General features: G+C 47.3%; 1 protein-coding gene across 6 annotated transcripts; it reads right to left on the bottom strand.

Annotated features, from left to right (window-relative positions):
• ATOX1 (antioxidant 1 copper chaperone) lies at positions 1-27774 on the bottom strand. Of its 6 annotated transcripts, none has more exons than XM_059174091.1 (4): positions 27627-27774; positions 22195-22270; positions 19292-19460; positions 1-408 (listed from the first exon to the last, which is right to left on the bottom strand). In XM_059174091.1, the coding sequence occupies exons 1-3, from the start codon at positions 27723-27725 to the stop codon at positions 19336-19338; spliced, it is 300 nt and encodes a 99-aa protein (XP_059030074.1). In that variant the 5' UTR covers positions 27726-27774; the 3' UTR covers positions 1-408; positions 19292-19335. The 6 variants fall into 6 exon arrangements, with proteins under 6 accessions (XP_059030074.1, XP_059030073.1, XP_059030072.1 ...); XM_059174090.1 differs by lacking the exon at positions 1-408 and adding an exon at positions 452-645; XM_059174089.1 differs by lacking the exon at positions 1-408 and adding an exon at positions 9016-9232.
• Positions 27775-27824: the final 50 nt, after the last annotated feature.

Genomic DNA, 27824 nt, shown 5'->3' on the forward strand with positions numbered 1-27824 from the left:
TCTGAGAAGGTCACATTTATTCAGCAGGCATACAGCCATTTTTCGTGTCTGTGAGACAAGGTGAGCCGCAGCCAGACCTTTAAGAGAAAGGAGATGACGTGACATGGTGGAGACATACCCCCCCCCCCCCAGCTTCAGAGAAACATCAAAACAGGCAGAGGAGAGAGGAAGAAAGACACCAGGCAAGGAGCAGCCTTAAGGGGAGGAGAAAATTGGTTCCAGCTTTGGAAAGGGGCTGAAGCAGTGTCTGGAGCTGCTGTCTGGGTCACAAGCATCATTTTGATGACTCCATAGCCAAGCTATGCAGGGATGGCTCCTCCAGCTTTCAGCAAACTCTGGCCTCTTCTGAGGCATGTGAAGAACCGCATTCCTTCAGGGGCTGGGCCACTTCAGAATTTTTCCTCTTTCCTGGAGAGGATCAGGAGGGAGGGGATGGGGAGCAGAATGAGAATTATTGCAGAGGCACCTGGATGGCTCCGTCGCTTAAGTGTCCAGCTCCTGGTTTTGGCTCAGGTCACGATCTCAGGGTCCTGAGATCCAGCCCCTCGTCAGGATCCACACTGAGCGCAGAGCCTGCTCAAGACTCTCTACGTCCCTCCCTCTTTGCCCCTCTCCCTCGTCCACTGATGTGTGTGCTCGCTCTCTCTAAAAAAAAAAAAAGAAAAAGAAAATTAAGGCAAGCGTGGACAAACTTTAGAGTCAAGAAATCTGATTCTAAGTCTTAATTCTGCACCAAATTGCTGGGGATCTTGAACAATTTATGTAATTTTTTCTGGGACTCAGTTTCTTAGTAGAATGGTCATGTTGCAAGGATTAGCTGAGCTATAATTAAAATTTAATAGGAAAGAACTATGTAAGATGTAACCATTATAGGAAATTCAGTAAAGGGTACATGGGACCCCCGAATACTATTGTCTTTTCTTTTTTTCTTTTTTATTTAAAGGATTTTATTCATTTGACAGACATCACAAATAGGCAGAGAGGCAGGCAGAGAGAGAGGAGGAAGCAGGGAGCCTAATGTGGGGCTCGATCCCAGGACCCTGGGATCATGACCTGAGCTGAAGGCTTTAACCCACTGAGCCACCCAAGCACCCCTACTACTGTCTTTTCAACTTCTGGTCATCAATGGCTAGTTCGAAACAAGAAGTTCTAAAGAGATTTTTTTTTTTAATTAATAGGAAGGAAGGAAGAGAAAAAATCAATATGTCCTAAGTGTGGGGTTTTGCAGTTTCCTGACAGTTAGGCAATAGCAATGAGGAGACGAAGGAATTTGATGGAACAGAAATGGAGTTTGGTATGGATTATTAATTAGATCCCTGTTAATGCTCTTAGAGATACAGAAGTAAAGATTATAGAGCTTCTAAGGGACTTGTGATGGTGGGACTTTGTTTTCTTCCCCTGGGACTCTGCGCAGACTGGGCCATGTGAACCTCTGGGATTTTCCAGGGTTATGCTCTTGACAGAGGCAGGTCAGCAATGCTGATGGCCTTTCAGTGTCCCAGCCCCCGCTGTACTCCGAACGAGCTCCCAGCATGCCCAATCCCTACCAACACAGCTCTCAGAAAGGTGGTCAGAATAAAGACAAGAACAATACCTTCGGCCCCTGGACCTATCTAGAACCTTCTCTAAGATGAAGTCTCTCAGGCCCTTTACCTCATCCCATCATCCTTCCTTGGCCTCTGGAACAGATTAGAAGCTTCCTGTTCTGGAGGACAAGGAAAAAGCCTGAAGAGCTGTGTAAGCTAAGGGGCTTAGGTCTCCACAGCAACTCCACAATTCCTCAGCCCCTTTGCCTAGGGGAAAAGTGAGTGATAGTAGGCAGAAAGGCCTTGGGGCTGCAGTGCCTCTCTATCCAACACCGAAAGCTGTCACAGAGGGCGACCTGATGCAGGTGTTCGGGCAAGGTCTAGAGGCAGTGCAGAGATGGGGGAGGTGGTGAGACGTGTCCCCACACCTAGGGTCAGGACGTTTGTCGGTACTGATGCTCCATTTAGTCATCTTCGCAGTGTTGGAGGATGGCCTCACCAGATAGCATAGGACAGATAGGATAGGTGCTTGTGGCGAATCTGAGGGATGGGCTCTGTCGCTGGTGGAAAGTTTGGTATCCGCAGCCAGCGCACGTTATTCCGTGTGAAGAGACATCTGGAATCAGACATCAGGCTGCTGATGACGCAGCACAGATTTGGGGCGGAGGGTGGGGTCTGAACGGATGGGATACCCGAGCGGCGTCCTGCTCTGTCACAGTCTGTCCTCCCCACTCTGAGCTCAGTAGTAGAAGGCAGTGGTTTTTCACAAGAGGTGGAAGAGCAGGCTCGGCAGCTGCGCCATCTAGGTTCAAATTCTGATCTAACGCCAAGTAACAGCAGGTAACAGGTGTATAAAACGGCCAAAAAAGAAAAAATATATATAATGTACCTATCTCTCAGGTTTTCGCAAGGATGAAATGAGATTTTGCATGTGATGTGCTCATTAGCCCACAGCCCAGCACGTAGGATGCGTACTTTAAATTCAAGCTACTGTAATTTTATTATTTTTTATTTCATTGATTTGACAGACAGATCACAAGTAGGCAGAGCAGCAGGAAGAGAGAGGGAAACAGGCTCCCAGATGAGTAGAGAGCCCGATGTGAGGCTTGATCCCAGAATCCCGGGATCATGACCTGAGCCAAAGGCAGAAGCTTTAACCCACTGAGCCACCCAGGTGCCCCCGAGCTATTGTAATTAGTGGAGAGCATCAGGCCAAGTGGGTGTGGGGCCCTGCCCTGAAGGAAATTGCTGGTGACCTCAGATAATCTTCTCAACCTCTGGATCTGTGCCTCTTCTTCTGAAAAAATGAGAGTTGAACCAAAGCTAGGCCCTTCTACTGTAAGGATCTCTGAAAATCTTGAAGGGAAGTCTGAGCCACTAAGACACAGTCCCTGTTTTGAAATGCTGAGTTTTCAGTGCTTCAGTAAAGGACACCTCTCTGAGGAAGCCCCGGCCCGAGAGGGAAGGCAGCTGAATGACAGAACGCTTTTCAAGACATTTGGCCAGGGTGTGCTGACTCAGAAGAAACAGTGAACACAATTCTCGGTCCTGAGGGTAACGAGAAGTTCCCTGCCAGTCCCCAGAGAGAAAGCCCTCTGTAAGCTCATGGAAGGGGGCAGGACTTTCATAGAATAATAGAATGTCAAAGCTAGAGAAGCTCTTAGGGAGTTTCTAGTTCAGGGGGTTTTAAACTGCGTTCTGGGGCGCCTGGGTGGCTCAGTGGGTTAAGCCGCTGCCTTCGGCTCAGGTCATGATCTCAGGGTCCTGGGATCGAGTCCCGCATCGGGCTCTCTGCTCGGCAGGGAGCCTGCTTCCCTCCCTCTCTCTCTCTGCCTGCCTCTCCATCTACTTGTGATTTCTCTCTGTCAAATAAATAAATAAAATCTTAAAAAAAAAAATAAATAAACTGCGTTCTGTGAGTGCTTCTGCAGGGCCATAAACTGTTAATATTCATCTCATTTTGTATACCTCAAGCTGTATTTACAGCTGTGACTGAAAAACAGCAAAGACACCCACATTAGTCACCCATTAATTTCAACACACCAGAAATCATAATCCATTACTATTAATTAATATATTGTGATTAATTAATATATTGTGGCCGATTCTGCTGCAGATTCTGCTAGTTATCCCTTAAATCTAGTATTTCTTTTTCACCTTTGTTGTGGAAACTACAGTTGGGTGGGTCCATGGCCACTCAGATTAAAGACTACATTTCCCAAGCCTCCCTTGTGCCTGGGTAAGGCTTTGGGATTAAGGTTTGGTCAATGGGATGTAAGCAGAGGCTGTGAGTGCGACTTCCAGGGTTAAACTGAGAGGGGACGCCCTTCTTCTCATCCCTCTTCTTGCTGGATCTAATGTGGACATGATGGTAGAGGTCAGTCAGCCATTTTAGACTCTGGATTGGAAGTTTTGTGTTGAAGATGGTAGATGAAAGAGAAGGAGCCTTGGGTCCTCGATGACCATTGAGCTCTTCCCTGTTCACACCGAGTGCCTTGAATGGCTCGCCCACATCTTCATCTATATGAAGGAAACATAAACTTCAATCTTGTTAAGCCACTTCTATTTTTGGATTTTTTGCCTTTTGCAGCTAAACCTAAATGACACAGTTGTGTTCTCAGTGATTGACTTTATAACATATTAGTAACATTTTTATAGTTTATGGAAAGATTCTAAGGAAAACACCACTTGTAACTCCCACTCCAGTCAAGAAATTTACAGATGCCCTCTCTGTGCCTTGACCCAGGGACAACAAACTAATTGCTCCAAAAGAACCTCTCTCCTGACTTTTATAGTAAATACTTCCACAATATAATGATGTAATTTTACCTTAAAAACACTTTGATTGAGAGCACTTTTATCCATTTTAGATGGGATTACTCTTTTTTTAAAGATTTTATTTATATATTTGAGAGAGAATGAGAGAAAGAGAGAGAGAGAGCACAAGAAGGGGGAGGGTGAGAAGGAGAAGCAGACTCCCCACCGAGCAGGGAGCCCAATGTGGGACTCAATCCCGGGACTCCAGGGTCATGACCTGAGCCAAAGGCAGTCTCCCAACCAACTGAGCCACCCAGGCGCCCTAGATGGGATGACTCTTAAGACTTTGTTTGACAGAAGTCTGACTCTGATCAGAAAGTTAGAAAATGACTGAAATGGTCTGACCACCTCATTTTACAGAGGAAGAATATAAAGCTTAGGGAGAGGAAGAACTTTCTAGTATCAATCAGCAAATTGGTGGCAGAGTGAACTCAAGTTCTCTCTGACTCTTTAGCATCTCATATTCTAGTTCTTTCCAGGAGAAAAGACCCTAGACACAAGGTACCAGCCTTATCCAGTGACTCAAAGATGAAGAAGAATTGCCAACACACCCTCTATTTTGGGTTCCATCCTCCAACACCAAATCTGGCTCTTTCCACATAGATCTCAGGGCAGAGAGGCTGTTTAGGGACCTCGGCAGTGGTTCTTCCCATATGGCTTTGCCCTTTAACCTAAAAAAATGCACCCACAAAAGTCACAGAGGAGTCACAGATGGAGGCCACACAATGGAGATGATAATTGGGTACAGTGGGGCCTCTCTCCCACTGACACACACGGGCCCCGGAGATCACTGCGGTCAAGTACGACGCTGAATCTCTGGGACCAGCAGAAGTGAGAAGCAGCGATGCAGGCTGGAGCAAGCCTGAGTTCTTCCATCATATCCACTCAACCGTTCTTACCAATGTAGGGAGGCTCCTAACTCAATTCCAGAGGAATCGCCCATGCTCATGAAAGTCAATTAATTTCTGCTGTGAAAGATGCCCATCACACTTTGTTGTAGGACATGGCAGAACCTGATAGCTCACAGAACCTGTTCTCACTGGCCAGATTCCATAAGTCCTTCTGTCCCAGACTTTTGGATGGTTTATAGGGGGACCTGTTGGCTTCTCCCTTCTCCTATGGACTAAAATTAGCAAACACCATTTAGTAAAGATGTTATTATGTGTTCCCTGAGGGAGCAAGGGATATTCCAAAGACACATGTATAGGAAACATTGTATACTTTATCTCCTTTTTGAACAGTCAGGACGTACAGTGCTAGCATAGTGAACCCTCTGAGAATTCACGCAGTGGGGAATTTTGCTTGATTTTGCCTGACTTGCCCTTTCCAGAACTTATTTTGAGTTTTGGATCTGGTGTTTCCCTAATAGCATCTTGCATAGACCTCTTTGGTGACCGATGCTACAACCCCTTTGAAGGATAACGGATGCACTGATACACATGTATCACACATACCCCATGCATAAAAAATCGCCTTTCTGGCCCAGGTAGCCCATTTCTCTGGAAAAGTACTGAATTATCCCCTACTCTGTAAAACTCCACTTCTTACATCCCCGAGAAGCAATTGCAGAACTGACCTAACCCTGCCCAGTCTGGGGTGGGATCCCGGGGGACGGCTGGCCGGGCTTCACTGCCTGGCACCGGCCTTGTTGTACCCAGAGCCATGGCCAGCCGGCAGCCACCCAGTGTGTGTCTGGGCTTGTTTTTCCTTCCTCTCCCTGCTCTTTTTGGAACACAGCTGAATGGCTCCAGTCTCTCAGGCCTACTCCTGGCCAACATTGGTCCCCTCGAAATCTGGCCAACTCCTCTCCCACTGGCCTTGAAAAACAGCCCCTCCACACTGGGAAGCACAGCACTGGGCTGTTTTTCTTCCTCGTGCACCCCAGGAAACCTCTCCTATGCCTGGGCTCCTTTCCCAGACCTTGGCTGCCAACGCATTTTAAACTCATCCTTAGCCTAGTCAGTCACCTGAAGAAAAGAGACTCACAGAGGAGCCCAAGATGAAAGAGTCTTTAATCTTGTGGCTTTTTGAGTTTTGTTTTTAGTAGGAAAGACTTATTTTCAAAACAAATTATCATGTGGAATTTACCAGTTTACAGAACAAATAGGCAAGGACATTTATGGAAGACTTGTTTGTTTCAGCAAAACTCTAGAAAGAAACAAAATGTCCATTAGTAGCAAGCAGGCATAATAAAATTATGGTAAAGTCATACCCAGGAATACTATGCAGCCGCCTAATAGCATGGGCAACCCCCAACGCTGCCAAAAGTCCTAGGAAAGTCCCTATTCTAGATGGACAATATTTGGTTAATGATTTCATTTTAGGGCAAAAGTAAAGAGAGGTTTCTGGGACACAGGACTTGATAAAACTGAGCAAAACCCCAGGCAAAAAGATGAGTTGCTCGCCCTATAGTTAACAGAAATTAAGACTTTTATTTTAGAAAGAAAAGGTACAAGTATATTTGTATATTCACATATGAAATCAAACCAGTATTTATACTTTAAATACAAAGGCAAAAATGTGTGGACTGATAGGAAACACAAAACGATCTCATGATGTATAAGCAAGAAACACAAGGCAAGCTGTGAAAGTCAAGTGTGCTCTCATTTCCTATTTGTTTTTCTCTCTTGCTCTCTTTCTCTATCTCTTTTCCCCTTAAAGGTCAGAGCAGGGGAGCAGTGGGAGATTTATTCATGTAATAAAGTGAAGTTTGTGACTTTTTTTCTACTAGTGTACCATATCATAAAAAAATGGCTGGACTGATTTTCACCAAATTCTAAGGACATGTTTGGGATGATCTGACTTAAAATATGGGGTTTTTTTTGACATATGAAAACTTCATTCTTTTTTTAAAAAAAGAATTTATTTATTTATTTGACACAGAGAGATAGCAAGAGAGGGAACACACAAGCAGGGGAAGCGGGAGAGGGAGAAGCAGGCTTTCTGCTGAGCAGGAAGCCGGATGCAGAGCTCAATTCAAGGACCTTGGGATCATGACCTGAGCTGAAGGCACTTAAGGACTGAGCTACCCAGGAGCCCCTGGAAACTTCTTTCTAAGGAGTCTGAGAAGGATGCTTCAAAGAGATAAGCAGTCATTCTCTAGAGAAGCTGACCCTGGTTAATAAGAGAGGCCCATGTAATCACCAATTGGGAAAGATACTACAATATGGATTCAGGTCCACTGACAAAGAAAACACAGAGTGGTTTATAGTGAGTGTCCAAAATAAAGGGTCACAACGTAGACTTTCCAAATGGAAGGCCTCAGTGTGCAGGCCTGCTTCCCACATGAGTAGAATCAGACATCAAGATGTGTAAGGATGTAGGTATATGTGTATGTATGCTTCTCAGTGGAGCAGTGGTTCCGGATATTAAATCTTGCATTTGCCTACCCCTGAAACTAACAATACACTGTATGTTAACTAACTTGAATTTAAATTTAAAAAAAAAAAAAAAAAGCTTGCATTTGCAGACCGCCCCTGAAAGATGCATATGAAATTGCTGATAATCTGGGGTGCCTGGGTGGCTCAGTGGGTTAAAGCCTCTGCCTTCAGCTCAGGTCATGATCCCAGGGTCCTGGGCTCAAGCCCTGCATCGGGCTCTCTGCTCAGCAGGGAGCCTGCTTCTTCCTCTCTCTCTGCCTGCCTCTCTGCCTACTTGTGATTTCTGTCTGTCAAATAAATAAATAAAATCTTTTAAAAAATAAACATAAGGATCACACACCTAAAATAAACATTGTCCTTATTTTCCATTTGTATGGCCTTTTGAATTGTTGGAAATATTTTCCATTTTTATAGATCAAGTTCTTTTTCTTTTAATTTATGAAATTTCAAGTGTACAAAAAGCTATAGAGAATAATAAAGTTAGTATTTTTGTACTGGGGCACTTAGGTGGTTCAATTGGTTAAATGTCCAACTCTTGATCTCACCTCAGGTCTCAGGGTTGTGAGTTCAAGCCCTGTGTTGGTCTCCATGGAACCTGCTTAAAAAAACAAAAAGACAGTGGTGCCTGGGTGGCTCCGTTGGTTAAGTGTCTGCCTTCAGCTCAGGTCACAATCTCAGGGTCCTTGAATTGAGCCCTGCGTTGGGCTCCCTGCTTGGTGGGGACCCTGCTTCTCCCTCTCCCTTTGCTGCTCCCCCTACTCTCTCTTACTCTGTCAAACAAATAAATAAAATCTTAAAAAAATAAATAAAAACCAAAACACAATGAACAAAAACCTTTGTATCTACCTGCAGGTTTGGCAAATTGTAATATTTTACCATATGTGGTCGTACAAGAAAACCCTGCAGCTCCCTTCTTGTCTTTCTTCTCTACTTTCACACAGAACACTTTGGACACTTCTTGTTATTAAATGTGTGGGGTCTTGTATTTTTTGTTTGTTTGTTTGTTTGTTTGTTTTTGCCTCTACAGCAAGCAATTCTGTGACACCAGCTGAGTGTCCTAAAGTGTAACTCAATTCTGACATTATCTATCCAGAGATAGTGTCAGATCCCACAGATGAAACCTCAGTCCTGTAAGACTCCCCCTACTCAAATGCCAGTCCCACCTAGTAGATTTGTGATAGTCCCCCAGGCTACCTACAACTTCTATCCGACTTGGCTACAAATCGGAGTTCTCATTACTCCTTCCTCTTCGTATTTGATTATTTACTACAACAGAGAACTCAGTGAAAAACTTACATTTACCAGTTTATTAAGGGAAATGATAAATGATGCATTTGAACAGCCAGATGAAGAGATTCATAGGGCAAGGGCTGGGAGAGCCCCAACCGCAGGTGCTTCTGTCTCTGTGAAGTTGGGGTGCACCACCTTCCAGTACGTGGATGTGTTCACCAACCTGGAAGCTCTCTGCACCCCAACTCTTTTGGGTTTTGTACATGGATGATCACTCATCTGCAAATAAAGACAGTTATTTTTCTTCCTTCCCAATCTGTGTGCCTTTTATTTCCTTTTCTTGCCTTATAGCATTATCAAGAACTTCCTGTACAATGTTGAAAAGCAGTGGTGAGAAGGGACATCCTTATCTTGGACCTGATCTTAGTGGGAACGTTCCAAGTTTCTCACTCTTAAGTAGGATGTTTGCTATAGGTTTTTGTAGATATTATTTATCAAATGGGGATGTTCCCCTCTGTTCTAGTTTACTGACAGTTTTAAAATTCTTTTTTAGCTTACCGATATGTTGGATTACATTAAGTGATTTTTCAAATGTTGAAGCAGGCTTTCATACCCAGAATAAATCCCACTTGGTTATGATGTGTAATTCTTTTTATCCATCACTGGATTTGATTTGCTAGTATTTTGTGGAGGATTTTTCCATCTGTGTTCATAAGAGATACTGGTCTATAGTTTTCTTGTAATATCTGTCTGGTCTTGGTGTTGGGGTATTGCTGGCCTTATAGTATGAATTAGCATTTTTGCTGTTTTCATTCTCTAAGATAGATTGTAGAGAACTGACATAATTTCTTCCTTATAAGTGTTTGGTAGAACAACAAGGTAATTTTAATAAGTAAGGGGAATAGTCTTGGTAGAAAGGTGCCCCATCATCTACTGCTCTCTTTCTCCTGAGGTACCAGCATGGAAACTTAGGTTTCCATAGAACAAAGCTCGAAATCACTGATCTAGACCACGAATCAATGAATTTTTCTGTCGAGGGCAAGACGGTAAACATTTTGGGTTTTGCGGGTCATATGGTGTCTGTCGCAACTCTTCAACTTGGCCAGGGCAGTGCAGATGGAGCCCCAGAAAACAGACATTAGAGATGAAGGTGTGGCCATGCACAACTTAATGAAAGAGCAGGTTACACAAAGACTAACAAAATGGTTAATGCTCATTGAAAGCCTACTACACACCAGCGAATGTAGTAAATGATTTACCTGGATTATCTTGTTTATCAGAGCTGCCCTGTGACATAAATGCAACGATCTCTAACTTATGGATAGGGAAACCATTTCTGTTTCCTTGTACATCCAGTTGATGGTGAACAGCATGGGGATTAGGACACCGACCTCCCCTGTGCCCTGACCTCTGCGTAGTTGAAAAATCTTAGTATAGCTTTTTATTTTAAGATTTATTTATTTTAGAGAGAGTGGGAAGTGGGGAGGGGCCGAGGGAGAGAGAAATTCCAGGAGACTGTGCTGAGCATGGAGCCTGACACAGGGTTTGATCCCATGACCCCGAGATCAGACTCGAGCTGAAACGAAGAGTCTGACGCTCAATGGACTATGCCACCCAGGCGCCCTGAAAATCTTCATTTAACTTTTGACTCTCCAAAAACGTGTATCTATTAATAGCCGGCTGTTGACCAGGAGGCTTCCCCTCTCCCTCTAGCCCTTCCTACCATCTCAGTGGCTTTTCTGGCCTTTCTAATTACCAGAAACATAGAGGGAACCATAGCTTCTGTTTAGAGCAGAAAAGGAGTGAGATACCCACAAACGACTGCCTGGGTGAGGGCTATTTCCAAACTGGATCCTGGGAGGGGCAGTGACTGAGCACAGTCAGGGACAGGGCTGCTGGTGGGTGTGGCCTGAGTGGGCAGGCCGGTCGTCTTACAGAGTGCTCTGATTCAGGGACGTGTCCTCAGAAATGTGAATTTTGAGATGCCCTGATTAAACGTCTACCCCACACCGGGCCCTGGGTGCCCATTACCTGTGGGTTAGGTGCCACCCGGAGTCACATCTCCCAGATGAAGAGAGATGGAGTAACTTGCCCAGGTTTCCTCTGCTTGAGGGACTCATCCAGCTCTTTCCATGCTGAGCCAAGAACCGTGTGGGCTGGCATAGGATTGGGGTGGGGGGCAGGGGGTGGTCCAAAACTGCTTGGCCTTTCCCATGTTTCTCAGGTCCCACTGTCAGGAAGGCATCAACAAAGAGGCTAGTGATCAGGAGGTCTGTTTGTACTCCAGCTCTGTCCCTGAGAGGCTGAGGAAGGAATCTGGGATACTCTTCGTGAGGTAGGCTGGGGGGGGGGGGGTAGGGATAGGAAAGGCCAAGCCTGTTCTTTTTTTTTTTTTTTTTTTAATGTTATTTATTTATTTATTTATTTATTTATTTGACAGAGAGCAAGAGAGAGAGATCATAGGTAGGCAGAGTGGCAGGCAGAGGGAAAGGGAGAAGCAGGCTCCTGCTGAACAGGGAGCCCAATGTGGGGCTTGATCCCAGGATCCTGAGATCATGACCTGAGCCAAAGGCAGCCACTTCACCAACTGAGCATCCCAGGTGCCCTGGAAAAGCATGTTCTGCCTCTGAGGAGCCACCACAGGGAAGGGCTAGACTGATGCCCACATGGCAGGACTAACCCAGCCCAGTCGTGAGAAGCGCCAGGGACATAAAGATGGCTTCAACACCAGATCCTTGCCTCACAGAGCTGTCTAAGGCAGAGCAAGCTGCTAGTGGTGCTCCCTCTTAGGGGTGGTTTGCAGCTCAAAGCTTGGGGCCATCCATCAGAAGGAGGCGACGTGGACATTGGGTGGGATGACCACCTAGGTCTTCTTCCCTAGGATCCTGCGATGATAATGACAGCCAAGTGGAGCCCCCTTTGTGTCTGTGAGTTACTCACTTCACTCTAAGAAAAAGGTACTGTTATTATTCCTATTTCATAGGTGAGAAAAGTGAGATCTTGGGCAGCTAAGCAGGTTACCCAAGTTCACACAGCTGGTGAACAGTCAGGCTGGGACTGAACCCATTTATCTGCAGAGCCTGCGTTCTTATCCAAGATACAGCCTGCTTCTAGCTGTCTGGGATCAGCCATTCTAAAAGGGTCAGGATGCTAGGAACCCATGATGAGTAGACCAAGAGGACATAGAGCTTTATTTCCAGAGACTTCGATACTTGATTTCATGGTAGTCATGAGATTTGCAGACCTCCCCCATCTTAGGTAGCAGATTAGGAAACTCATCTTGTCCACTTACACTGAGTAGCCACAGCCCCTAAAAACATGGAAATCTAAAATTAGCTCTGACAGACACTCCCTAGAAATTGCAGACTTGAGGTTTCTAGGTGACTGGCACTAATTAAAGGAGAACACAAGAGAGGACTGCGACCCAAACCAACTGCTCACACCCACACAGAGCAATGCTGACATTTCATTTGTACTTTTTGTAGTCTGCCCTGGCCAAAACGATGGAGATCAGATAGTTTTCCAAATATCAGTTTTTGAACTTCAAAGATTTTATTTATTTATTTATTTATTCGACAGAGAGAGACATCACAAGTAGGCAGAGAGGCAGGCAGAGAGAGAGAGAGAAGGAAGCAGACTTCCTGCTGAGCAGAAAGCCGGATGCGGGGCTCGATCCCAGGACCCTGAGATCATGACCTAAGCTGAAGGCAGAGACTTTAACCTACTGAGCCACCCAGGCGCCCCTTGGTTTTGAACTTCAAATTGTATAAAGGTGAAACTTCTTGTTCAAACAAAAAGCTTCATTTGTGGAATACCATCAGCAAATATTTTGGCATGTGATGATGTTTTTTATCTTTTTAAAGATTTATTTATTTATTTGAGAGTGAGCAAGAGAGAGAGAGTACGAGTGGGGAGGAGGGGCAGAGGGAGAGGGAGAAGCATGTGGTATTTGATCCCAGGACCCTGGGATCATGACCTGAGCTTAACTGACTGAGCCACCCAGGTGCCCTGGCATGTGAGGATCTTAAGGCTCACAATAGCCCCACGGAGTATGTACATGTATGACCCCCAACTTCCAGGAGAAAACCGAGCTGCACAAAAGAATCAAGCTTTCCCAAGTCACCGCGGTTATTAGATGGTGAAGGAAGAATTTGAATCCAGAGATGCTAAAGTCCAGAGGATGTAGGACTGGACCAAAGAAGAAAGCCAAGTTGATAGAACTATCAGCTGAGCTGCCTCGGTTTGGGTCTGGGTGTGTTGGGTTGGAAGAGTCCAGCCCACTGAGACTCTCCCTTGTGCAGGGCAGGGCCCTTGGGGAACCTGGCCAGTCCCAGAGAGCAGCATAAAACCCTGGAAAGAACACAAATGTCCATCAACAAGTGAATGAATAACCATTCATGGCGTGTGGTAGAGCCAATACCATGGAACACTTACTACTCGATCATAATGAGACATGAGTTGTTGCTACCCATAATTACAGATGAATTTCAAAATAATCATGTTGGGTGGGAAAAAACAGACAAAAAATGAGAATATACTGTATGATTGCACTTATAGAAAAGTCTAGAACGTTTAAACGAATTGTGACAGCAGAATGGTAGTTGCTTGGGATGAAAGGAGGGGTGGAAAGGATTACCAAGGGACCCGAGGAAACTTTCTGAGGTGATCTAGTCGCTATCTTGATGGTGGTGATCATTTCATGAATATGTTTGTTTGTGCCTTTAAAAATCATACATTGAAGTAAGTGCAATTTATTGAATGGAAGGAATCATACCGCAGTAAAGCTGTTTAAAAAACTCAGAAAATCTTGAATTTAGCAGGTCAAGAAAGAAGGTGACTAGCTTCAGCTCATTCAGCACGTGGAGGGGCTCCCTCTGGGACCCAGACGGGGTGGTGGGGTGCAGCCTCACTCACGTCCAGCCCCCAGGCTCTACCTCCAGCTCCTTGAGGGACAGACAGCTTCTCTGTAGCTGTGGACTGTCAGCAGTGAGCAAACCAAGGCTCTGGCCACAGGATGGATGGTTGACAGAGGCCAAGTGGCTGGGAGATTTACCCCATCAGTCCCAGAAACAGTGACAATGACAGTTATTGGGAACACCCTAGAGGTCACTCTAGGCTGTTGTACTCATCACCAGGGAACTTTGACAAAAATATAAGCCTCCAGAAAGGATTAGACCAGGCAATCTCTTCCTCTTAAAAGATTCTCACAACAAATATCTACTTTGCACCTACCATGCTCCAGGACCTGTCCTCGTCCACTGTCTCGTGGGGACCGGATAGGATGGAATGACATCAGTGTAAGGGCGTGACGGACGATAAACACCTCTCGAATGGTACCTACTACACACCCATCAAATATTCCCTCGGTGCCTGTTCTGTGCTTGGCCTGATGCTGGAGGACAGGAAAGACACGTGGACAAAGAGCTTTGTCCTGCCCCTGAGGCTGGTGGGATCAGTGCTGTGAAGGCCAGAAGAAATAAATTACTTCCAGTTGTGGAGAGGCTTCATGGAAGCTGTGGTATGTAAGGGAGGGAAAGGAATTTGTGCATGGAGACAGGCTGGTGGTGGGGAGGCAGGCGGAGAACATTCCAGTTACAGCGGGCAGCACGGCCAAAAGCACAATACCTGGGGGACACAGGACTGGCCTGGCCGCAGCTGCGTCAGGCGCTGCAGGAGGCCCTGAGCAGTGCGTGGACACATCGGCTCCCCACTCCCACCCCCGAAGAAGCTCGCCGGCTGAACTCACTTGCTCTGTGGGCAGCCAGCTGCACTACTGGTAGGCGTGGTAGCTTCCCCGGCCCCTCTGGAGCCTCAAAGAACAGAACCCAGGGCCTCAGCTGGAAACTCGGATGGGGGGGCTGAGTGTGTGTCTGGGGCGGAGGGGACTCCTCCCCGGCACAAGCGGCACCAGTCCCTCAATCCTGGGGCGTCCTCAGTGGGCCAACCAGCCTGAACCAGGAGGCTCTGAAAATGGGAAAACCCTCAGGTTCATCCTCCCAGAACTCACTGGGCTGGTCTTTGTAACAGTCTCCTGATAGCCAAACCCAAAGGACACCGCCATCTGGTGGCCAAGAAAGTCAGATGAGGGTTGGGCCACAAAGGCAGAAATGGTTGAGAGTTAATATTTTCATAAGGGGACTGAAATTATGCTAGCATGCAGCTTAGAGTTGGAACAAAGTCTTGTTTCTGGCCACCAAGCTCCCGGAGGTGCAAGCGTTACCCATGTGCAGTGGAGGAAGCTGCCTCCGGGGAGGTGAGGTGAGGGCTCTAAGGTCACAGCTGGGTCACGGCTGCAGAGCTGGGTGGCATCCAAGCCCAGCAGCTCTGGTCCCCTATCAGTGCCCCATAAGTGGATTAAGCGATTCTCAACATGGGGCACCCAAAATCCTTTCAGAAGGCAAAGGGGGGAAAAACTATTTTCATAAGATGCCTTTTCCTTTCACTTATTATCATACAGTGAAATTTTCCAGAATCTAAATGATGTGCAATGGCTTCATCTGGTCCCGTTGGCTAATGGAATGTGTGCTCGTGTATTCTTGCATTTCGAAAATTTAATTTCTAATATTGCATAACCTACATGACCAAAAGCTTTTTGAGATACACAATGATACTTTTTATGAGTATGAAAGTGTCCGAAGACAATAAAAGTTTGAGAACTTCTGGTTTAAAGAAATATACATTTTTCAATAAAATATAAAGCTACACACAGTAAAACATTCCCTTTGTTTTGACAAAATTGAATGAACTCTGTGAGACATTAATTTTTAGGCTGACTGGAATTGTGTCATTTTCTGTAGACCTATAATTAATGAAATACACACAAATGTGTGAAAAAAGTGTTTCCTGTCTTACTGGTTAAGCACAACTTGAAGTGGTTTACACATGTCACCTCATTTACTCCACAAGGCCACCATTTATAGGGATGCTATTATCACATTTTATGCCTGTGCACACCAAGAACTCAAGTGGCCCAGCTGGAAGGTACTGGAGCTTGGACTCTGTCTCAGGCAGTCTGTCCTCAAGGCTTTACCCACTATTCTAACTGCTATAAGATTTAACATCCCTTCGGAGCACCTGGGTGGCTCAGGAGTTTAAGCCTCTGCCTTAAGCTCAGGTCATGATCTCCGGGTCCTGGGATCTAGCCCTGCCATCGGGCTCACTGCTTGTTAGGGAGCCTGCTTCCCCCCCCCCCTTTCTCTGCCTGCCTCTCTGCTTACTTGTGATCTCTCTCTCTCTGTGTCAAATAAATAAATAAAATCTTAAAAAAAAAAAAAAAAGATTTAATATCCCTTCAATGCAATGCACCTGATGATAGAAGTCTTTCAAAATATTGAAAACAAAGGGGATCACCCATCTGTCCCAGTATCTTCACTTAGTAGATGGGAAAGGTGACGTGCAGAGAGAGGGAAGTGACTTTCCCAAGATCCCAGAGCAAAGATTCACCACTGGGCAGGCCTGGTGCTCCCGCTGAGGAGCCCTGAGAACCCCAACCCAAGTAAATGTTGTAATTAACTCCTTCGTAGCATGTAAGCAAGTAACATCCAGACATTGCAAGAGACAACGCCTCCAACAAAAGTGGCTCAACTTTATTGCAGGGAAGCTAGAGAGGAGCAGGGCAAGAGAGGGTCTCTGCAAGAACTGCCATCGCTGAGCAGGATTGCCAGGCCCCGGGTCTCAGATCAGCAGCCTGGAAGAGACGAGAAGTTAAGTGGAATGAAAGCGCCATCTGCTGTGCATGTGCAGGTATTGCAAAAGTGGCAGAGTTTTCACTAAGGGGCGCTTGTAGGAGGTGTCATGGGAAACCCAGATGCTGGAGCAGAACTGGCACCCAGTGTTCTGCCCTGCACTCTACTCCCACCACAGCTGTCATACTCCAGTAGGTTGGAACCCACTAATCTCACTAAAGCCGATCTCTGCCAATGCCTTCTTCTGGGGGACTTCTAGGGCACCCGGGATGGTGTTCCCTGTCCCGTTTCAGTTCACACTGGGAAGTCCGTGAACAAAATCACAAGCAAACCAATCTGCTGATGAACAGATAGTCAAGATGACTTTATGACCCAGAAACTCTCTCTGATTCCCACGCCTGGCTTCAAACCCATCACTGGGGAGCGTCTTAAACCAGACGGAGACAAGATGCTGCCGGGATATGTGGGGGAAAGCTCCACAGGTGAGTCTCACCAAGTACTGTGCCTCTGAGTCTGCGGGAGCCTTTCCGTACTACACATGCTTGCCAACATGCTTGCCCAGAAACAATTAGCTGGTATCCAGAATATGCTTCAAAATAATGGGCAGAGATGAAACAGAGCAGATTTATCAGTGGATCTGGGTAATGGGTACACGGGGTTCATTTTACTACTCGCATGTTTAAAACTTCCATAATAAAAAAGCAAAGATAAATTAATTAATTAAAAACTATGATAATTATTCAGCCATAGAAAGGAATAAAAGTGCTGATCCGTGGTACAGCTTGGATGAATCCTGAAAACATTATGCTAAGTGAAATCGTGTGGTTCTCTTGAAATGAACCATCCAGAAGAGGCAAGTCGAGAGGCCAGATGCAGCTTAGCGGCTCCCAGGGGCTGGGAGAAAGGGCAGCAGATAGTGGCTCAGGGTATCTTTCTGGGGTGATAAAGATTTGAAGCCAGAGTTGCATAACATTATGAATGCAATGAATCCACTAAATAATGTTATGTGACTTTCACCTCCATAAATTTAAAAACTACTATGAGAAGGGGCACCTGGGTGGCTCAGTCATTAAGTATCTGCCTTCAGCTCAGGTCATAATCCCGGGATCCTGGGATGGAGCCCTGCAGAGCCCCACATGGGTCTCAGCAGGGAGCCTGCTTCTCCCTCTGCCACTCCCCCTGCTTGTGTTCCCTCTCTCACCGTCTGTCAAATAAATAAATAAAATCTAAAAAAAAAAAACAAAAAAAAACCTACTATGAGAAGACCCATCAAGTTACCCACAGTTTACAACTGGCAGGTATTACTGTTTTCGCTGAACAAGATTCATAGGCTCAGGCCAGGAGTCTCCAATGCAAGGAGTCTGTGTTGGGGCTCCCCCGTGTGATCTGCCTACTCAGGAAGTTCTGACTCTTCCTTCCCTCCATCCTGTCTCTTAGAGCACTTTCATCAACCGCAATCTTATAACCTGACATGGAGGCCCCGTATGAAACAGGGCGGATGACCAGGGATAAGGCAGAGAAGCCCAGAGCGCCACCCACACTCTCCTGCAGAACCCCTCGGGATGCGGGAACCATTGACCAGCACTGATCCGCAGCATGATGGAAACATTATCTTCTCCTTGAGGGTCGGCCTTCACTTTCAGAAGGATTTCCCAGTAACCCCCATACGGCAGGAAAATAGGATAGAGGTTGTGGCCCCATTCTACAGCTGGAAGAGTCTCCACAATGTAAGAAGAATTCAAAGTCACAGCATGAAATGAGGACATCATTAGTTATCCTGGGCTCATCCCTGACCATGGGCTGTGTCCAGAGACAGAAAAAGCATGAGGAACACAGACGCATCTGACATGACCTGCACGTAACGTCACCACATACATAGGACATGGCCATAGACCACCAGTCCCCTGTAGCTGGCCTCTGCCTGGGGGGGCTCTTGTGGGCCCATGCCCAGGGGACAAGTTCACTGGCCAAGACAGAACTCCGATTCAGGACGCCTCTCATCCTGCCTCTGCCACTCTACTGTGTGGGGCTTGGGTCAAGTCCCCTCCCCTCTCTGGGCCTCATGTTTCTCAATGGCACTGAGTGCCGAACCACAGGAGGGATGTGGCCGTCACTGCGATTTGAGCAGGACAAGGGCAGTGACGGCCAGGGAGGGCTGTGCTGTGAAGGATTCTGAAGAGGTGTTAGATCGCTAAATGAGGCCTGTCCTGGTCCCATAGTGAACAGTCCGGCACAGTGCCACACTTGCATGCCTCTGCGCTGTGGACAATTAAAGGGGACGTGTCCTCCAGCTTGGACATGGAGGATTGCTTCTGTACCACTGGGGCTGCGGCCATGCTCAGGAAGCTGACGGCGGTTCCGAGCAGGGAGAGAGACCAAGTTGAATTAACTTACCTGGTCATTGCACAGAAGCATGAGGTCCGGGGCACAGGTGTCCTCTCGGATGCGACAGTTTATCAAAGGAATGCTTAGTCTCATATACTCTACACTTAAACCCTGATGATCATGGGATGCACTCCCCAAGTCAAGAAAGGGACCCTGGGAGACATATCACAATGCTCTGCATACTCTCAGGGGGCTCCTGAGGACTCCCTGAACGCGAGATTTGCATCAGATAATGAATATGTTGCATGAGGGCTGGGGCCTCACCCACCTGCTCCCTTTGGTCCATCTTGGGCCCAGGGATCCGGGCCCTCGCTACTTGGGGCCGAGGTAGGAAACAGCCTTTCCTGTTTTCTCCAGGGTCTCCAGCAGAATGTCCACGCTGTGGTCAGAGCTGATGCAGACCTTCTTGTTGGGCAGGTCAATGTCAAACTCAACTCCTGCAGGAAAAGGGAAGTGGGGTATGTGGGGAGAAAGCAGAGATCCTCCCAGTCAGAGCCAGAGAGTTCAGGCTCCAGAGTTCGGACTCACAACCACTTTCCCCTTTCCTCCATGCCAGGGATCAGCAAACTCTTCCTATAAAGAACCAGAGTCATGTTTTAGGCATCTGGGGCCACATGGACTCAGCTGCATGGTCTCCTCTCTCTGTGTATTGCTTTTATGCCCCTTTAAAAATGTAAAAACTGTTCTCAGCTGTACAAAAACAGCCTGTGGCTAGATTTGACCTACAGACTATAGTTTGCCAATCCCTGCTCAACACTGGGGCTTCTTTTAAGTTTTCTTTTCTTTTTATTTCAAAAATAATTAATACAGGGGCATCTGGGTGGCTCAGTGGGTTAAAGCCTCTGCCTTTGGCTCGGGTCATGATCCCAGGGTCCTGGGATAGAGCACCGCATAGGGCTCTCTGCTCAGCAGGGAGCCTGCTTCCTCCTCTCTCTCTGCTTGCCTCTCTGCCTCCTTGTGATCTCTCTCTGTGTGTCAAATAAATAAATAAATTCTTTAAAAAAAATAATAATTAATACAGACACACCGAATTAAAAAAAAAAAAGGGAAATATTTCTGAATAAAATCAGAAAGTAGAAGATCTCCAGAAGTCACTAAAACAGCATGTCATCTACCCAGTTCTTCTTCCAGACAGACAAGTAAAAAGTAATTCCCCCGAACGGCGTCATACTACCTACACCGGTCTTGCTATATTTCACTTTCCAGTGTCCAGGGGATCTTGCCATCTCAGTACATACAGACTTACAGCATTCTCTCTTTAACAGCTACACTACATTCCAAAGTGTGGACGCCCCGTACATCCACTTGGTCCCCTGCTGTAATGGTACAGTGAATATACCAGAACATATAGAACTTGTGAAAATATTTCTATACTATGAATTTACAGAATGGAAACTGGTGAGCAATGGACTGGCACATTTTAAATGCTGATATTGTAAAACCACCCTCCTAAAGGAGTGTGCCAACTTCAAGGCACCCTCCCTCCCCCCCAGAGCACTCCAGGGAAATACCTAGAACGTGTCTTGTTGAGACGATGGAATGCAGAGGGAAAGCCCTTACAGGTTCTAGGCCTGGCTTCACCACTGACTTGGATGACTATAGGCGGATCCTGCCCATTCTAGGCCTCAGTTTCCCCATCTGCACGTGACAGAATTGGGGGTGGCTAGCCCCTATGGTCTCTCCAGTTCACATATGCCATTAGCTGGGATTCCTCAGGCCCAGCACTGCTCATCTAAGTCTCCAACTAATCCTACTGACACACCTTAAGAGGCCACCCAAGTGGGGACAGTTGTGAAAGATGGGGAGAAACCGTCCAAGTTCAAAGGGAGATCCACAAACATCAAAGAGCTTTCAAAAGCCCATGGCACAGATTTAGTCATAATGTCTGAATTTGTATCTGACAGAAACTGAGGGAGAAAAAAAACGTATCATGTCCTCGCCGCATACTGGATTTTTGTGTTTTGGTTCGAAGTATCTCCTTCCTCTTTGGGATATGTATTTTGGTGGCATCATACAGCTGCAAGAAAGTCTGGGATCATCTAACCCAGTGGGTTTCAAACTATGCTCCTTGAGCCCAGATTCCCGGTTGGGTGTCCTCAAGCCATCAAGAGCGAAAGCAGGCTGGCCGTGACCCCTCACTTCATCCAGAACATGCCATGTCATACCTGGAGGGGCTTCTGAGAAGTTTCACAGCAGAAGCTGACGTACGCTGACATGCCTACACGCAGCTAGGGAGACTCTGGCCCCAGGGAGACGAGGCCACAGTCACATGGCAAGTCAGCAGCCAGGATTTTCCTACTGCTTCAGACACTTTCAAATTAAGATTCCAGTTTCCAGGACTAGAAGCCACTACTGACTCACTTTGGGGAAGTCCCTTCCCTCCCAAGCTCTGGTGTCAACACCCCCATTCCACAGATGGAAAGGCCAGCTCAGAGGAATGCTCCGAGTGCTAATGGGATCACATCCACGTGGAAGCCCTTGGAAATCTGGGTATTATCTAGGGCTTTAAATGTGAAAAACCTTCGAAGACTGACTGCCCAGCACTCCCAGAACTCTGATCACAGCTCAGTCATTACCTCAAAGAGCCCCAGGGCCAGACCCCAGCCCTCTTTGGGCCTCAGTTTCCCCAGTTGGGAACTGAGGGCGCTAGATGAGAATAACTGTTTTCTAAATATGTCTGGAAGCAGCACTTTAGGACTTCTGCACACGACTTGAGTCAAAGTTCATATTTTAAAACAACTACAATTTTCTAAACATTAACAGAAAAAAGACACTCCAATATATCGTATCCAAAATGATCACACCGAAGATCACCAACATATTAACTAGCGCTGCCAGGACCGTGTGGCCAAATCCCAGCTCTGCCGCTTACTGATTGTGTGATCTCAGCAAAGTCGCTCAACCTCTCTGAACTTCAGTTCCCCCCGCTTATAATGGAGACAGTCCAAGGAGCCACCTAAATGGCTCTGGTGAGGAATAGATGATGTGGTCCACAGAGCCATCAAGCAGAGTACTGGGCACATGCTAAGTATGTACTTGATACATGTTAGTTTTCCTGTTATTATCAGCTCCAACTCAAGCTTCTCCAGCTCCAACTCAAGCTTCTCCAGCTCCGTGGCTGCACGCACTGGCCTCTCCCACCTGACCCCTAACAAAGGGCCCCTCACTCACCTCCCAGCTTGTTGAGCACCCGGCTAACCGCATTGGAGCAGCCTTCACAGGTCATGTCCACGGAGAACTCGTGCTTCTGAAACGAACAAAGGGGACCATGAGCCAGTCCTGCGGCACGATCCACCACAGCAGCACACAGGCCCACCCAGGGGCCAAGACAGAATGCAGCAAGACAGGGCAAGATCTGGCTGTCATCAGACTCACCACTAGCCTGTTTTTGACCCCCACTCTGTTACAAAGTGGAGTTAAGTAAGGGTTTCTCCATCTCATACTTTGTTGTATTGAATGAGATAATCCCCTCGCCGCACACTTAAGGCCTTCAGCAGTGTCTAGCACATGATGAGTAGAGTCACTCGGGAAGCTAGTTTAAAAAAATGCTATTTCTAGTCTTACCTTCAAAATCTTGATTCTTGAGCTACAGGGTGGTCTCAAGACCACTGGTAACTCTGTCATGGGTGGGCCCGTGGACTCTGAGCCATGCTGATCTGGTCTTATTCATGCATCAAAAGATCATCTTCTGCATTAGAACCACCTGGGAAAAACTACAAATTCTCATCAACAAGTGTGGGCTGGGGCATCTGTCACGGCTAATAAGTATCTCTGGTATTCCAATACACGGAGATCACTGCTCTCAAACATGTGCCTCATGGTCGGGGCAGCACCTTGAGTCCTGGGAAAGAAGGGATCTGCCTAGGCTCCCAGTGGGTTGGAGGCTGGGCCAGTAAAGGCACCAGACTCCTCAACTCTTCATCTGGGCTCAACATCCTATAGTCTTCAAGGGCCTAATGGCAAGTGTTGTTCAGTTCACTGCTGCAACCCAAGCCTTGAGCAGCAGCTGGCATACAGTAGGTGCTTACTACATTTTTTTTTTTTTTTTTTTGCGTGAGCAGATGATTGACACAGCTGGCTGAGGAGCTCTGGGTTGTGTCTGGCAGAATATGGCTGAAGGGATGTTATGTGACTTCTGAGGTCAGGTCTTGGGCTTCTTCCTTGCTCTCTCTCTCTGGAGGAGGCTGGCTAAGACATTCTAAAGACCTCAAGCAATCCCATGGAGAGAGGCTCATGGTAAGCCCCTGAGAGGGAGCCATTGTGGAAGCAGATGCTCCTTCACAGCTGGCAGACATCTTCATGTAGCTTCATCAGAGACCCCGTGCCAGGGACACCCCACAGAGCTGCCCCCAGATTCCTGGCTCTCAGAAACTAAGAATTAATAAACGTTTACCTTTCCAACCACTGAGGTTTGGGGGTCATTACTCAGGAGCAATAGATAACAAATTTTGAGAGCTTGGAGCCTGCTAGTAGTCTCCATTAGGTTATTATTAACCTGTTTCACAGCCCTCTTTTCTCTCACTTCAAACCACAATGGCTACATGTTTCATGGAGCATTCCAAAGTGGTTTTTTTTTTTTTTTTTTTAAGATTTTACTTATTTATTTGAGAGAAACAGAGACAGACAGAGTGTGTGAGCATGAGTGGGAGAAGGGGCAGAGGGAGAAGGAGAAGCAGACTCCCTACTGGGCAGGGCTTGATTCCAGGACCCTAGGATTATGACCTGAGCCAAAGGCAGATGCTTAACTGATGAAGCCACCCAGGTGCCCAAGCATTCCAAAATATTCCAAATTTGTTACCTCAACTGGAATTCTGGACATAGCAATGTTTCTTGCTGGAAGACCTCAGGCAAAAATCCCCGTGCTTTAAGAAAAAAAGAAAAAAAAAATCTTCTGCCCTAAGGGCCCCAGTCACCTTATCTTACCAAAAAGGTATTAGCCGACTCAAGTTCTCTCAACCTCAGTGCACAGAAGTATCCCTTGGGGACTTGAGGACATGGAACTCAGCAAGCAGCTGCCTCTATCAGCTCTGAGGCTCTGGGCTAGGCTGTGGGGCTCTCTCCATTTTTAACCCACTGGGGAGACACAGGGAGGCAAGGCCACACACCTGAGAAACACTGGACTAGTGGCTTCTCAAGCTCTTTCCAAGTCTCAGAACATGTTTGGGTCTGGCTTATTATCATGCTGTCCAGGGGAAACTAAGACCAAGAGCTAAGAGTTTGGTTTTTTCACTATTTTACTAAGGCCAAATCTGCAAAACCTGCCTTAAAGAAAATGGTTAGTTTTTCTTTTCTTCTATGTTAAATACCTCTTATTCCTTTAGTTTATTCTGTGACTACAACAAGGCAGAGGCTTAACCCAGTGAGCCACCCAGGTGCCCCAGTGAGCTGGTTTTATAAAGTTTTATTGGAACACTGCTAAAACCACTGGCTTACTTTCACAATGGAATGGCAGAGCTGAGTAGTTACAAAGGGACTACATGGTTCCTCAAGCCTAAAGCATTTAAAGTATTCACCTTGGGAGCGGCTGGGTGGCTGAAATCCTCCACCTTCGGTTCAGGTCATGATCCCAGGGTCCTGGGATCCAGCCCCACATCGGGATCTCCCTGCTCAGCGGGAAGCCTGCTTCTCCCTCTCCCACCGACCTTGCTTGTGTTCCTGCTCTCCCTGCCTCTCTCTCTCAAATAAAGTAAATAAAATCTTTTAAAAATAAAATAAAAATAAAAAAACTCACCTGGCCCTTTAAGAAAAAGTAGGCTGACTCCTGCTCTATAATAACCAGTAGACAATCCAGATTTGTCAATGGTTTGCACCTGGATGCCCACCCAAAGACTTAAAGGCTTGCAAGACCTACATGAGACCTAAATATTGAGTACTGCTGTGTGCCAAATGCTCTGTACACAGAATCTCAGTTCTCCCTCGGCTTGGAAAGGGAGCTAGAGACCCTGTTTTACTCCAGAGGAAAGTTCCCAGGGGTTTACAGAGCTCCCCACAGTCACGGGTGAGTCTGTGCCGAGGCAGGGATGTGAACCCAGGCCTTCCTGGCTCCAGGGACATTTTGCGAGTGGTGGAGAAACTGACAGCACTGCCAGGGGCCACCTGTGACCCTCTCAGCAGGAGCTCGGGCAACGGGACACCTCGTGAACAGGCACGGGGACAGGCGCCCGAGAACCTATCCCAACACATCTGTGAAGCCTTCTGCTGCAGCCTAAAGAGCGCAGGTCTCCTTTCATCCTCCACAGTAGAGGTCAGAAGCCAGGAGGCGGCTTCTGGGGGGCAAATGTTCCAATTTAGTGCTCTTCCCCTCGACTCGGGGTTGCTCGAGTCAGTTTGGGGGTGGCAGAAAATCTACTTAAGGACAGAGTAATCCATTCTTTACAGAGGATCCCAAGCCAGCCCCCGATCGCCTCAGCCCCTCAGACAGGCCTGTCACCTGTAAGGTTCTTTAAAGCAATGAAAAAGTTCAGTGAACTGTGCAATTCTTTAACATAATCTCAGAACTGGAAGGACAGAAATGCAGTGGGATCACCTTGTCCGGCTCCCTCCCAGAGAAAGAAGTCTTTCTCAAATATCCAGGAAATTGAGTCTTTGAATACAAAGTCGATTAGGAGTTTACTAATATTTGAATGCAGACTGCGTACCAGGCATTGTTCTAAACACTCTGCAAACATTACTTTGTTTAATCATCACAAAGTTCCCATGAGATGGCCATTATTATCCTTTCTTGACTGACAAGGGAGCTGAGATTCAGAGGTTAGGTCACTCCCTTGGGGGTGACACAGGTAGTGAGGGAACCAAGCCCAGACTGAAAATGTCTTCAGAGCCTAAACTTTTAACCACTTGTTAAAAATGCGGTCCTTGTTAAAATGGGGTTAGCACCTGCCCGCCTCTAGTTCCACCCCACTTGTCCTAGGTCGACATCAGAGCTACCGTTTCTTGGAGACGAGCTAGGTCAGTGGCTATGCTACGTATTTTACTGGCGTTTTTCCAGGTAATACTAAGAGTCCTTTGAGGTTAGATTTTACCCCCTCCCCCCATTTTACAGATGAGGAAACAAAGGCACAGAGAAGTAAAGCGGCTTGCCCAAGGTCACCGGGTTGAGAAGCAAGGGCACAGGGCTTTTCAAAGAGGCTTCCGAGATTCCAAATTTTTGTCTGAGTAACTCTCAGGTGACACTCTGACCAGTTTTGACCACAGCCCCTTGACTAATAGCCTCCTTTCTGCAGTTGCTCATCTTGTGATACGGTGCCAAGTGCCCTCTTCATTCTGACCATCTGTTCTGGAGGGTCACTTGTCCAAATCTCCAGAAGTGAACACACAACAGAGTGATCCTGAAGCTGGCCTTTCCCTCACTGCCACCCTCTCCGAAATGCTTGTGACCTCAACTATCCCAGTCACAGGCCGATTAATGCTGTCCTCCTAACATTGCCACAGGCAGCTTTGCTCAAGTAGGAGGGCTGATAATGTCAGCTTCTTTGTCCATACTTTGTGCTGTCTGAGGATCTGTCTCAAGGCACCTGGCAAGGCCCAAGAGAAATGACACCTGAGATGTTTGTGACTCGGCCCAGGGGGCCTCTGGGTTACCTGCCAGCTCCAGAAAGCTAGGCTGCTAAGACACAGGGCATCTGAGGGACACCTCTGGGTATCCATGTGAAGCAGAGCCATAAACTAGGCACCTGGGAGAAACTGCTTAACACCACATGACCCCAACCAAGATCTACAGGATGTACTTGGCAACACAGCTTACTCTCAATCTGGTAGAACTACTTTTGTCTGGCATTTATTTCCCAAGTGGTCAGGCCTGAAGAGATGGGAGCCTGAAGATAAGGGGCTTAATTCTGACTCCACCCAACGCCTAAAGGAGACCTCCTGTAAGTTACTGCGCTTCTCTTTTTACCTGCCAAAGTCCTTAGTTTCTTACCTACAAAACGAGACCCTGAGCAACCACGTTTGTGCATTAAGACTGAGTGAGTGGCAAAGGCACCTAAGACCTGCTCATTCCTCCCCGAACTCTCTTTGAGCAACTGGCAACTTTTGAGCAAGTCCCTTAGCGTCTCCTAGGTTCATGGGTTCAGGTTCAAAGTGATCGGTGAAAAGTTCAGCGTCGCCATGGGCCAGAGTGGGCAGAGGGAAGGAAGGAAAACCACGTACCTCTGAAAACCTGGACCTCTGTAAACCTGCCTCGTCCAGGAGGCAACAGCCACCCGCCCCTCCCCCATTCCCCCTTTCAAGCCATTACCGAAGACAGGGGCAAACTGGGAAGGCGCGGGGTCTAGACGTCCCAGGTCCAGCTCGCCACCCGCTCACTGGGTGATCTTGGCGACTCTGCCCTTCTCTGGGTCTCAGTTTCCCCGTCTATGCAGGGAAGAATTGGGTCTGTCACCCCTGGAGGCCTTGCAGCTCCAATGTCCTGAGGCCTGACTCCTACATTAAAACCCTTTTCGGATCGGATTTTCTGGAGGGTCGCAGAAGCGGGCAGTAGATGGGGAGAGAGTGAGAAGAGAGGCAGGCAAAAGCCCCGGCTCCGCCCGAGCCCTAGAAGAGCGACGTGTGGCCGATCGGCGGCGGCCCGGGTCTGCGCCGGGCGGGAGCGAGGAGGCACTCACCGGCATGGCTGTGGAAGCGGCGGCGGCAGCGGCGGCGGCAGCGGCGGCGTCGGGTGCGGGAGCGTCACTGCTGCCGGCTCCGAGGGCTGGCGCTGCCATGCTTCCGGGGCTGGGCTCCCGGAGGACCCGCCCCTCCCGCCAGGCCCCGCCCCCACCGGCCGGCCGGCAGTTAGGCCCTGCCCCATGGCCCCGCGCGCG

This window comes from Mustela lutreola, chromosome 5, assembly GCF_030435805.1.
Source record: "Mustela lutreola isolate mMusLut2 chromosome 5, mMusLut2.pri, whole genome shotgun sequence".
NCBI classification, from domain to species: domain Eukaryota; kingdom Metazoa; phylum Chordata; class Mammalia; order Carnivora; family Mustelidae; genus Mustela; species Mustela lutreola.